Source organism: Bubalus bubalis, chromosome 19 (genome assembly GCF_019923935.1).
Source record: "Bubalus bubalis isolate 160015118507 breed Murrah chromosome 19, NDDB_SH_1, whole genome shotgun sequence".
Classification (NCBI taxonomy): Eukaryota; Metazoa; Chordata; class Mammalia; order Artiodactyla; family Bovidae; genus Bubalus; species Bubalus bubalis.
In genome coordinates this window covers 18,359,845-18,373,377 of record NC_059175.1, presented here as the reverse complement: position 1 = coordinate 18,373,377, position 13,533 = coordinate 18,359,845, and the positions used below count along the sequence as shown (strand labels likewise).

At 41.5% G+C, this 13,533-nt stretch overlaps 1 protein-coding gene across 1 annotated transcript in view; it reads right to left on the bottom strand.

Annotated features, from left to right (window-relative positions):
- DEPDC1B (DEP domain containing 1B) overlaps positions 1–13,533 on the bottom strand; it is a 94,827-nt gene that overhangs the window by 54,266 nt on the left and 27,028 nt on the right. Inside the window, exon 3 of the mRNA XM_006046965.4 lies at positions 99–234. Within this exon, the coding sequence (XP_006047027.3) occupies positions 99–234 (136 nt within the window). The remainder of the gene's footprint in view (positions 1–98; positions 235–13,533) is intronic.

The following is a 13,533-nucleotide window of genomic DNA, read 5'->3' as shown; positions in this document are numbered from 1 at the left end:
AAGGGACCAACAAAAAAAAACTGGACTAAGCCTAATGGTTCACAGACTTTTTCTAACTCTCCTGCTGCTAGTCCACCGGCTTCTATAATGGCACTTACCATCACAAGTGGCCTCACTGGGATGTTCTCTTGTGAAGTGCCTGGTGGGGGATCATTCCATTTTGGAAATTCAATAACATCCTTTTGATATGGGGGCCTCTTTGGATAAGGCTTCAGGGGTGAAGAAGGAGGAAATCTAAAAACCAAGAAGAAAATTTCTATTATTGCAGTCAGTGGGAAACACAGATATTTAACAGTAATCCCCACTTCTTGTACCCTTGAGAATTTATATAATTCCAAACTTTGGATAATCAATTCATACTTAAATCATTTCACACATCTAATTACCCAACAACATATGATTTTTAAAAAACATCCATCCATTACGTCCATCAAACAACCTTTATGAAGAAAAAACAGAAGTCAAACATGTGACACATTTTTAAATAAATAAACCTTGGTCTGTCACTTGATTTTCATGATTAAAGATGCTTTTAATGGAACCCTAACCCTAGAAAGTCATTTCTTTCACCCAGCTCAAAACCCTTACTGCCATATAACTCCAGCTGAAATTTTTAGCTGGTAAGTATGCAAGTAAGTCTCCCTGCTAGCTCAGATGGTAAAGAATCTGCCTGCGGTGCGGGAGACGTGGGTTCAGTCCCTGGGCTGGGAAGATCCCCGAGAGGAGGGCATGGCAACCCTCTCCAGTATTCTTGCCTGGAGAATCTCCATGGACAGAGGAGCCTAAAAGCTACAAGTCCATGGGGTCGCAAAGAGTCAGACACAACTGAGCGACTAAGCACACGTGCACGCTGAAATTACTGATAGATAAAACTTAAGTAATACTTGCTGACGAGATGAACATTAGAACAAAAGTCATCTGGCCTAATATTTATTTTCATAACTATTTCTAATAAAGATTAACCCTCCTTTCCTTGAATATCTAACACTTCACACTGAGATTGAAGCTACAGTCTCAAATTTCATCTTGGAGGAGACAGAAAGCTTCCCAGTATCCTGTGCTGTGCTTAGTTTCTCAGTCCAACCTTCTGAGACCCCTCAGACTGCAGCCGGCCAGGCTCCTCTGCCCATGGGGATTCTCCAGTCAGGAATACTGGAGTGGGTTGCCTTGCCCTCCTCCAGGTCCCAGTATCCTTATTCTGCCATTTATACCCCTTCTCTGCTTTTATCCACCCTAGGTATCATCACTCCATGGACAAATACATAGAAGTCTAAATACAATCTGACTCTCTTTAAACTGGTCTAGGGCATACCTGATACACAACAACAGAGGCAATTAAATATATATTTATCTCAGAGCGTCTTTTTCTGTTAGCTTGCTAGAGAAGGATATATTGTACTGCATTGAAAAAGTAACATAAGAACTCTAGTTCTTAAAAGTTGACATAGAAATCAATAGGTAAAGACTTCTATTTTTAATTTTTATTTATGTAAGCCAAACTAAAGGTTTAAAATCTTGTCCATGATATCCATAAACAAGAAATCCAAATAAAACATAAAGATACTATTCATAAGGCAACTGCAGAAATAAGGAAATTTTAACTGTCTACAGTTTGCAAGGAAAGTCTCTATCAAGGTAAGCCAGAAGAATTATAAATAATAAGAGTACTATGGAGAAACATTTCAAAAACAGTCACAATAGACTTCAAAAAGGATGACTAACACCCACTCCAGTACTTTTGCCTAGAAAATCCCATGGACGGAGGAGCCTGGTATGCTGCAGTCCATGGGGTCATGAAGAGTCAGACACAACTGAGCGACTTCACTTTCACTTTTCACTTTCATGCATTGGAGAAGGAAATGGCAACCCACTCCAGTGTTCTTGCCTGGAGAATCCCAGGGAGAGGAGAGCCTGGTGGGCTATTGTCTATGGGGTCGCACAGAGTCGGACACGACTGTAGCAACTTAGCAGCAGCAGCAGCAACAGAGAGTAGTTGAGTTCCATCTTTTGAAAAGAACACCCAAAAACCGCACTTTATTTGAAAAGTCAGTTTTGAGTAAGGAAAAAAATGAGATCTGGAAATTATTAAATCAAACTAAAGATAAACTGAAAGATAGCTTAAATTTTTGGTAATCAAGTTACCAAGGCAGGTAGTTTCAATTACAAATTATAAATTAAATGAATCTCTAAAACTGGTGAAAGTTATTCTGCTTTGTAAGTAAAGGCTGGCTTGCTGCTGCTGCTAAGTCACATCAGTCGTGTCCGACTCTGTGCGACCCCATAGATGGCAGCCCACCAGGCTCCCCCGTCCCTGGGATTCTCCAGGCAAGAACACTGGAGTGGGCTGCCATTTCCTTCTCCAATGCATGAAAGTGAAAAGTGAAAGGGAAGTTGCTCAGTCGTGTCCAACTCTTTGCGACCCCATGGACTGCAGCCCACCAGGCTCCTCTGTCCATGGGGTTTTCCAGGCAAGAGTAGTGGAGTGGGGTGCCATCGCCTTCTCCAAAAGGCTGGCTTACCACAGTCCAATCCTATTTCTTAGAAGCCAACAATCACATCCAAAATATAGCAAGTGTGTGCACACACATGCACACAAATACACACAAACTCTCACATTCATATATATATGCATGCACGCATGCTAAGTCACTTCAGTAGTGTCCCAACTCTTTGCAACCCAATGGACTGTAGTCTGCCAGGCTCCTCTGTCCATGGGATTCTCCAGGCAAAAATACTGGAGTGGGTCGCCATGCCCTCCTCAAGGGGATCTTTTCAACTTAGGGATCAAAAGTCTATCTTTTATGTCTCCTGCATTGGCAGGAGGGTTCTTTACCACTGGTGCCACCTGGGAAGGCCTGACATACATATAATAATTCCAGAGAATTCACAGATCACCCAACTCTCAGTCCTTTAAAAATTAAACATAATCCCTACTCCCATTCCATCACTCAAATCCACTGCTTACTTCTTTTCTCCATTCCCTCACTATAGTATGAAAAGTATAAACTTGAGTTCCAGCCTTGGCTCTCTCACAAATTGTCTGTTTTTCCTTTGGAAAGTGAGTGTCTCTAAATCATAGCTTTTTCACTTTTAAATAAAGGAATTAAATTGGATGATCCATACGTTTCCTCCTAGGTTCAAAATATGTTGCTTGTCTTCCCACACTCAGAAAAAAAATATCTTCCCTGGACCAAGGCAACCTTTCTTATGTGGAGAACTGTGACCAAAGAGATACCAGGGAGTCACCTTCTTCCCCTGCCCTGACAAGATGAGGTCTGCGCTACAACATCTGCAGCTATTAACATCAGTAGCTGATGCAGTTACCGTCATACCTGACTGGCAATCTGGCAAGAGACAAAATGCAGAAGAGCTCCCTCTAGTGGACTACTTGTATTTTGAGTATTCAAAGTTTTCAATTTCTAACATTTTAATCTTGTCATCTGGGGCTTGAAAACCTGTTAGAGATGATCTATTCAAATGTCACATTTTTCACTTAGGGAAATTAAGGCCCAAAAGAGGAACACAACTTATTACAAGCCTCGCAGCTAACTGACCAAGAGAGTAAATCTTGCACAAAAGATTTGCAAACCTTTTAATAAGAAAATTATAAAGTTTTATTAAAAGGTATCAAAGAATCGACAGAAATATCATATTAGTGAATAAGAGGATTCAATATCATAAAATCACAATGCTCCTCATGAAGATAGTTACAATAAAATTCCAACCAAAATATAAGGTTTTTCATGACACATGATAACTGATTCTAAAATTTATATGGAAACACAAATGGCCAAACATAACTAAGACATTCATTCTTAAAGATGAAAAGCAAAGTGAGGTGACTTACGCTACCAACTTTAAGCTAGTTAAGATAATATGGTAGGACAATACTGGTGGTATGGACCATGATTCTCAGTTTCAGCATTACTGACATTTGGGGCTGGATGATTCTTTGCTGCGGGAGGCAGTTCTGTACATTGTACGATCCTCAGCAGTAAGCCTGGCCTCTATTCACTAGATGCTAGTAGCTCCTCCTCCCAAGTATGACAGTATCATCCCCTGCAGAATAACCCCCAGTTGAAAATCAGGAGTGCAAAAAGGCAATCTAAAACACACACACACATGTTTAGAAACCTGATTTATGACAGAACAGACATTACATATCAATGAAAGAGAACCGACTGTTCAATAAAGAACTCTGATGCAATTGGTATCCATTTGGGAACAGTGAGGCTGCACCCCTGTGGCCCACATAAGTCCCAAAGATGTTTTGCAACAATACCTCCCACCTACATGCGCCTCTGCAGTGTGATCCTGCCACTTCCCTAACAAGAGGTAGAGTCGATTTGAGTTAGGGTGAGCCATCTCTAATTACTTTGATAAAAAGAAAACAGCAGAAGTGACAGCGGCAGTCCTAGGCACTAGCCTTTAATCGGCCTGAAACTTTTCTTCCTGCCTCTTGGAACCCGCGCTCATCACTCACTCTTGCAAAACTCTCTCTTGGAAACCATTCATCATGTAAGGAGTGCAACCACCCTGAGCCCAGCCCACTACCCTGTGAGATGCCTAAGCGACAGGAAAGAGGCCTGACAAGATGAGAGTCTGCACGAAAAGAAATTGAGGTCAAGGAGCACAGAAGTTCCAGGCTTGTGGATGGGCCTCAGCAGTATCAGCTGATGTCCAGCTAACCCCTTCCTAAAACCCACAAAATTACATAAAAATGACAATGATTGTTTTAAGCCACTAAGTTTGGGCATAGCTTTATTAAACAACAACATAACCAGAACAGAAATGTGTGGCATCAGGGCCAGGCAGTGAGGGGAGGCCTAAAGGGTCTCAGAGACACATGTTAGTGAAGGCTGGAAGAACAACGACGAGGTTGTTACTGGAAGATGGAGAAAGGCCCGTGTTACAGTTACATAAAGTTCAGTTACAACTGGCACTTTCAGTAACAAGGTAAATAAAAAAGGCAGGCCTGGCTAAGGAGTCTTCCAGGATGAATGGTCAAAGTGCCAACTTATTCCTTTTAGCCTTGATAACAAGATTTAGACAGAGAAAGATAAACTAGAGAAGGAACTTTTTAGCTTTTAAGCAGAATTGACAGGAACTATAAAGGAGTCATGACTTGATGATTCAAAAGTAAAGCTGTTTCTACCCCTAATCTCCCCCAGCAAAAGGTTCTCAAAGTAAAAATGGCCTTATAACAAATATCAAATTCAAGCTGTTTCTAGTATAAATTATTGTCTCAGAGTAATCACAGGTGTGTGGCTATAAAACTTTTGCTATAACCTCAGAAAGATTTAGGGCAGTACCTTATAAAGCAGCACTCTAGGAATCTTAGAGTGTTTTACCACAGCAGACTTAATAACAGAATAGAGCCTATCTCAAAGAGATTTATGAATATGACTTTTGTCTGATGGATTAAAGCACAATAAGATTCACAGAAATAGTACTAACAGAATCACCATTGGTTTCAATAGGCAGGTAGCTAGGTATGAGCAGAGAAATGGGAACAGAGGACAGGTGGCAGGAAATCATACATCTTAAAAACAGCAGGTGCCCGTGGGCAGCCAGAGAAAAGCAGGAACCTCCAAACTGACAGGAAAGCACGTATTTTGGGTCATTAAGTGTCCTGGAAGCAGACAAAGAAATGTGCGGAAAGATGGGAATCTCCTGAGTCCAAACATAACCTGTTGCTCTTTATGTTCCCATTACAATCAAAGTAGACTTACAGATAAGAAGTTCCCATTATGCACCAATACCATGACACCTCTGATCTAAGCTGAAGTGAAAAGTCAAAGTGTTAGTCCCTCAGTTGTGTCCGACTCTTTGCGACTCTGGACTACAGCCCATCAGGCTCTTCTGCCCATGGAATTCTCCAAGCAAGAACCCTGGAGTGGGTTGCCATTTCCTTCTCTAGGGCATCTTCCCAACCCAGGGATCAAACCTAGGTCTCCTGCATTGCAGGCAGATTCTACACCTTCTGAGCCACCAGGTAAACTAAATAAGGACAAAAATCCCTCCTCCCCTTGGGAAGATGGAGCTGGGATGAAAATCAAGGAATACAACCCCCAAACTCCTCCTTCCCCAGTGAATATTCCACCCCTTCATTTGTATGGCCCTCATAAACAACTTGCCAAAGAAACCTAGGGCAGCAGCTCCATGCCTGTCTGCTTGCTCTCCCTCTGAGAGCAGGTCCTTGCTTAAATAAACTCACTTTACATGCTTAACCTCCCTGCTTTATCTCCAAATTCTTCTGAGACAAAGAAAGAACCTTAAATTCACCAGAAGCACATTCATCTGGACTAAACAATTTCAAATAAAAAAAAAAACAACTAAGAATCTCAAGCTTTTATAAGCAGGAAGCATCTTAGAAAGCTATTCCACTGCAATCATGGACCAAAATGACTCAGAATTTAGAACTAAGAGTATAAGGGTATAGCCAGGAACCACACAGAACCCAGGACGCAGAACTGTGACCTAATCAAGGAATAGCAGACATGTCTCAAGTACATAATAAGTGCTATCTATGAGTTCAGTTCAGTCGCTCAGTCGTGTCCAACTCTTTGAGACCCCATGGACTGCAGCACACCAGGATTCCCTGTCCATCACCAACTCTAGGAGCCTACTCAAACTCATGTCCATCGAATTGGTGATGCCATCCAACCATCTCATCTTCTGTCATCCCCTTCTCCTCCTGCCTTCAATCTTTCCCAGCATCAGGATCTTTTCTAATGAGTCAGTTCTTCACATCAGGTGGCCAAAGTATTGGAGTTTCAGCTTCAGCATCAGTCCTTCCAATGAATATCCAGGACTGATTTCCTTTAGGATGGACTAGTTGGATCTCCTTGCTATCTCAAGAGTCTTCTCCAACACCACAGTTCAAAAGCATCAATTCTTCAGCACCCAGCTTTCTTTATAGTCCAACTCTCACATCCATACATGATTAATGGAAAAACCATAGCTTTGACTAAACGGACCTTTGTTGACATATGGGTTACTTATTGTTAAGTGTGATGTCATAAAAAAATAAATTTTGAGAGTTTTGACAAATGGGGTGAATGTAGTTTCAAAATAAATGTTTTTATTTTTTCAAAGATGACCACAATAATATCTCCCATTCTTTATGCTTCTTCCACAGTGTGGCTTTGACACTCTCCATCAACAGGAGGAGGTTATTTTTCTCTACCTCTTTGAATGTGAGTGAGCCCCATGATTCTTTTGACAAACAGAACAGACAGAAGTGACACTGCGAACTCCAGGCATAGATCTTGGCTGCTTGGCAGTTTCCTCTTCTTGCCTATTGGAAATACTAGCTCTTGGGACGCTCATTCTTGGAATACACCTCTTAGAAGTCAACAACCACATAAGAATAGCAACTACCCAAAGCCCACCATGCTGCAAGAAGCATAACCCATACGAGATGTCCTAGAGGATAAAAGCTCATGTAGAAAGAGAAAGGAGCCAAGATGCACGAAGGCACCACATTTGTGAGCAGAGAAAGAAGCCATCTTGGATGTGAATTTTCTAGCCCAACTAATGCCTTGTGGATAAGGGGCATCCTGCCAGCTGAGCTCTTTCTAAATTCTTGACACAAAAATCATGAGCTAAATAAAATGGTTGCTTTCAGCCACTAAAGTCTGGGATACTGTTTTTCAACAATAGAAAACCAGAATAACCCCAAATTCACACTATGAATAAGAATTATGGGCAAAACCATAAAATTTAGGGCACTGGGACTTTCCTGGCAGTCCAGTGGTTAAAAATTCACCTTCCAGTGCAGGGGGTGTGGGTTCGATCCCTGGTTGGGGAACTAAGACTATGGAGCCTGCACACTCTGAAGCCCTCACATCACAACTGGAGAAGCCTGCACACCACAGCAAAGACCAAGTACAGCCAAAAAGAAAAAAACTTAGGACACAATATAAGACAATCTCTCTCTGACCTTGGGCAATAAAGGAATTCTTTTTAAGCAAGATATAAAAACCATAGGGTACAAAGAAAAAGCCTGATACATTCATTCACATCACAATTAAAAACTTTCCTGTTCATCAAGACACCATGTGGTGAAAAAAAAAGGGAGATTTTATAATCTATATAACTGACAAAGGATTAATATCCAGAATACATTTTTTTTAACTGCTAAGGATTTATGAGGAAAAACAAAATCCTATTGAGAAGACAAAAGACATGAAGCAGGCATTTCCAGGTATGGAATCAGGAATGATAAATAAACATGGACTGGGGGATAAATTAGGAGTATGGAGGATAAATTAGGAGTATGGGGTTAACTACCATACTATATAAAATAGATAATAAGATTTACTGTATACCACAAGGAACTACATTCAATATCTTGACATAATCTATAACAGAAAAGAATAAATATATATACATATATGCTGCTGCTGCTGCTAAGTCACTTCAGTCGTGTCCGACTCTGTGCAAGCCCATAGACGGCAGCCCACGAGGCTTCCCCGTCCCTGGGATCCTCCAGGCAAGAACACTGGAGTAGGTTACCATTTCCTTCTCCAATGCATGAAAGTGAAAAGTGAAAGTGAAGTCGCTCAGTCGTGCCCGACTCTTAGCGACCCCATGGACTGCAGCCTACCAGGCTCCTCCATCCATGGGATTTTCCAAGCAAGAATACTGGAGTTGGGTGCCATCACCTTCTCCGAATATATATATATATATATGTATGTATATGAAACCAAATCACTTTGTTGTTGTACACCTGATACTAATACAAGATCATAAATCAACTATAATTCAATTAAAAAAAGACACTGAGAATCCCATGGACAGAGGAGCCTGGCGGGCTATGGTCCATAGGGTCGCAAAGAGTTAGACAGGACTGAAGTGACTGAGTGCAAGCACAAGCACAATCTCATTAGGAATTAAGGGAATTCAAAATAATATCACAATAAAGTATCATTTCACTCTTAACAGATCTGCAAAAGCTAAAGTCAGTCAATAACAAATTATTTCCTACTACTGAAATAAAGGGCTTCCCTGATAGCTCAGTTGGTAAAGAATCCACCTGCAATACAGGAGACCCCAGTTCAATTCCTGGGTCAGGAAAATCTGCTGGAGAAGTGGATAGGCTACCCACTCCAGTATTCTTGGGCTTCCCTTGTAGCTCAGCTGGTAAAGAATCCTCCTGGAATGAAGGAGACCAGGGTTTGATCCCTGGGTTGGGAAGATCCCCTGGAGAAGGGAAAGGATACCCACTCCAGTATTCTGGCCTAGAGAATTCCATGGACTGTATTATGGCATCACAAAGAGTTGGACATGACTGAGCGACTTTCACTGAAATAAAAATTAGCATATTCACTATGGAAAACAATTAGCACGACCTAGTAAAGTTGAACTTGCACATATGAACATACACATATCCCATATACTAATTCCATTCCTCAGTAACTCTGAGTAACCTAAAGATACACTCACACATATGCAAGGATGCATATCCACGAATGTTCATGGCAGCATTGTTTATAAAAGCAAAAAACTCAAAGTAACCCAAATCTCCACTGACAGGAGAAAAAGACAGATTATAGAGATTATACTGATATAAGAGAACATATAACATGGCTGAGGAAATTCCAAGAACTACAATTAAGTATACCAATATGGATGAATCTCAAAAACCATGAAAAACAAAAGAACAAGTCAGAGAACATACACTCTTTGATATCTTTAATATAAAGTCCAAAACAAAGAAAAATGTTTCAGAAACAAAAATAGTATTTAAGGAGACAAACCTAAGTGTTAAAACAATAAGCAAGCAAATGATTAATGCAGATGCCGGGATACTGAGGACCTCTCCAAAGAAACTGCGGGTAATAGGTGTTTGCTTTATTATTCCTATATAAATTGTTAAAATATAGTTTATACACTGTTGCATGAGAAATGTATTTCTCAAAATTGAGGACATTCAAATAGAGAAGAACTCTCTCTAGTGGAGGGGCTCCCATTGTGGCTCAGACAGTAAAGAATCTGCCCACAATTCAGGAGACCTGGGTTATGTGCCCTGGGAAGATCCCCTGGAGAAGGGCATGGCTACCCACTCTAGTACTCTTGCCTGGAGAATTCCATGGAGAGAAGAGCCTAGTGGGCTACAGTCCATGGGGGTCACAAAGAGTTGGACACAACTAAGCGACTAACACCTTCACTTTCTAATGGGCAACATTTGTATTTATTGGGATTCCTCAACTTCGCTGCCAATGGCCTGGGTTTGATCCCTGGTTGAGGAGCTGGGATCCCACAGACTGTACAGCAGGGTCAAAAAATAAACAATAAAATACAAACTACAATTTTAACCCTAAGATAATCATGGATTCCAAAATTATAAAGTCCCCTTAGAAATGATCTAGCACAAACTCCGTATCTGTACACTGAAAAATCTGAAGCAAGAAAAGGAACTAACCACAGTTAATCATTCAACTAACCAACGCAGGTCTCCTCCTGCTGCCTCAGTTGCCAAATACTAGTTGGAAAAAAGCAATTAAATAATAATCCATACCCAAACTACTATCCTTTGACAAGTTTACTCTAAATAAAATTGAATTTATTACCCAATCAATCAATCAACATTCCAGGGCATCTGAACACTAAGGAAAACAATTTATAAATCTTAATGAATCTGATTCATAAATGACAGGGGATGGAATGACTTAAAGTCCTTTCCACAATACATGCTAAAAATTTTCCTTTAGCATCTGCAGAAATCTGCAGCATCCCCAGCTTTTACTCTTTGCCTTAGTAGCCTGAAGCCTTTGTATAAAAAAGCCAGCCCAGTAGTGATTATTACAGGAGCTGATCTAAGACCACTGTTTCCCAGAAACCCGTAGGTTAGGCAAATTTACAGTATTTTGCTGGGTTTCACTATGCCCTATAAACCCATTCAACATATTTTTTGAGCCCAATAACAGTATATAGTCCTGTATCACTTAAATCCTGAAAAACTAACAATGATTACATCCCACGATTCTGCTTAAATGTGTAGCAGGAACTAAAAGTATTTGAGGGAAGGAGAAGGAGAGATACAGGCTTCCTTGATAGCTCAGTTGGTAAAGAATCTGCCTGCAATGCAGGAGACCGAGTTCGTTTCCTGGGTCAGGAAGATCTGCTGGAGAAGGGATAGGCTACCCACTCCAGTATTTTTGGGCTTCCCTTGTGGCTCAGCTGGTAAAGAATCCACTTGCGATGTGAGAGACCTAGATTCAATCCCTGGGTTAGGAAGATCCCCTGGAAAAGGGAAAGGCTACCCACTCTAGTATTCTGGCCTGGAGAATTCCAGGAGAGAATTCCAGGAGAGATGAAGCTGGAAAAAGTTATTTGATACACTAAGGAATTCTGAACTATAAGCTCAGAAATTATTCCGTATTCTGTATGAATAAAGATTCCAACATAAGTAAATGATCAAAGGAGTATTCTTAAGGAGGGAACAGACATGATCTGATCTGAAAGAAATTCTTGATTTAGATTAGCAATAACTATTTAGAAAATAAATTCCATTTACAACAGAATAAAATATATTAAATATTGATGATAAAAAATAAAGAAATGCACAAGTTTTCTACAGGGAAAACTACCACTATTTATAACAGCACACAAAAAAAATGAACTACTTAGATCTAAATCTAACAAAATTTGTGAAGTCTGTATATTTAAAGCTATAAACACTGCTGAGAGATTTAAAACCTAAATAAACTGAGAGATATACCATGGTAATTTGGAAGACTCAATTTTGTTATCAAAAATCCCCAAACTGACCTACAGATTCCACACAATTTCATTCCAAAATCTCAAAAGAAATTTTTCCAAAAATAAACAATTTGATTCTAAAATGTATATGAAAAGGCAGAAGAATTAGAATAGCCAAAACAACTTAAAAAAAAGAAAAGTTAGAGGACACTGTCTGAATTCAAGATTCATTAGAAACCTACTCTAATGGAGACAGTATGGTACTGGAGACAAGGTGGACATACAGAATGTGTACGAGTTACGTCAGAGGGCTCTATACAGTGCTGGGTCCAATACACATGTGAGTACCTGCCCAGGACCAAGCTGGGGGCGCAGGAACAACCCTACTTACCATCTTTCCCATGACCCAGCCCTAGGACCCTGGGCTCTGCAGTTAGAAGTCCCATCCTCCAAAGAGAAGTAAGTTCTCCTGCCAGGATCTGGCAGAGAGCAGCAGGCAAGAAGAGGACCCCCTTACCGTAGCAGGAGTAATTGATCCTGACCAGCAGAAGGAAGCAGGGCTGCTCTTACCCTGGGGGCCAGGAAGGAATGAATACCCCCGGGCACCTCGTGCTCCCCTCCCCCACTGCACTGTGAACAGGCACGTACACAAACATCACGCCTGAGAAGCGAATGGTTACCAAGGGTCTAGATTCTCAGAATGAACTCCCAGGTCACACTTCTAGGTAAGCCACCCAAGTCTGCCAATGTGACAGCTGAGGGTGGGGGAATCGACCATGGAGAGTGGAGAAGGGAGAGAATGTGCACCAGTCTCAGCCCCGAGACCATGAGCTACAGCAGCAGAAAGTAATTTCCATCTCCTAGATTTTGCCTCAAAGAAAAAAAAAAAAGGCGCCCAAGAGCCAATCTGTGGGGCACAAGAAAGGATGGTGCCCTGACTCAGAGGAGCACGGCTCACACCCCTCTTCAAGAGCAGCAGCCTCTAGGACCGCCTCCAGCCTCTAGCTGTTGCACCTTTCAGGCTTCCCGCAGGATGCTTCTAGCACATCAGTGAGCACAGTGCAGGTACTGAAGCCAGGTCAGTCCCACCAGAAGACACAAGACTCCCCCAGCAGGTAACGCTTGCCCAAGGACTTCCCCTCACATCAGTCGGGCCGAGACTGAGACCTTTTCAGAACTGTACCCTGTGGGCTTGGCCCTCGTTCCTTAACTCCTCTTTCCTTTCTTTTATCTTTCCCAGGTGCTTCCCCCCAACCCTGGCATTATGATGCCTGCATATCCACTGCCTTCCCGGTGAATCCTTCTCTTCTTGGAGAACCTGAACTAACAGAACCTTCTATTAATGTGCACTCCTTTCTGTGTGATACCTTCAAATCAATTCAAACAATCTAAGCGCATGCTGCATATCAGGCATGTTTCCATGACTTCTGTAAACCTAGTCTTATAACCTACAGGCTTCCCAGGTGGCTCAGTGGTAAAGAATCTACCTGCCAAGCAGGAGACACAGAAGACTTGGGTTCGGTCTCTGGGTCTGAAAATCCCCTGGAGAAGGAAATGGCAACTCACTCCAATATTCTTGCTTGAAAAATCTCATGGACACAGAAGCCTGGAGGCATCGCATGGGGTGGCAGAGTTAGACACTACTGAGTACGCACGCACAATGAACAACCTGTGCGTCGAGGCAAATTCCCACTCTTTTCAGAAAGTTAGTTTTAGGATTAACTGAGAAGAATTGATTGATGCCCATATGATCTACATCACTTGAACAACACAGGTTTCAAGTGTGTGGGTCCACTTGCAAGCAGATTGTTTTCAATAAACATA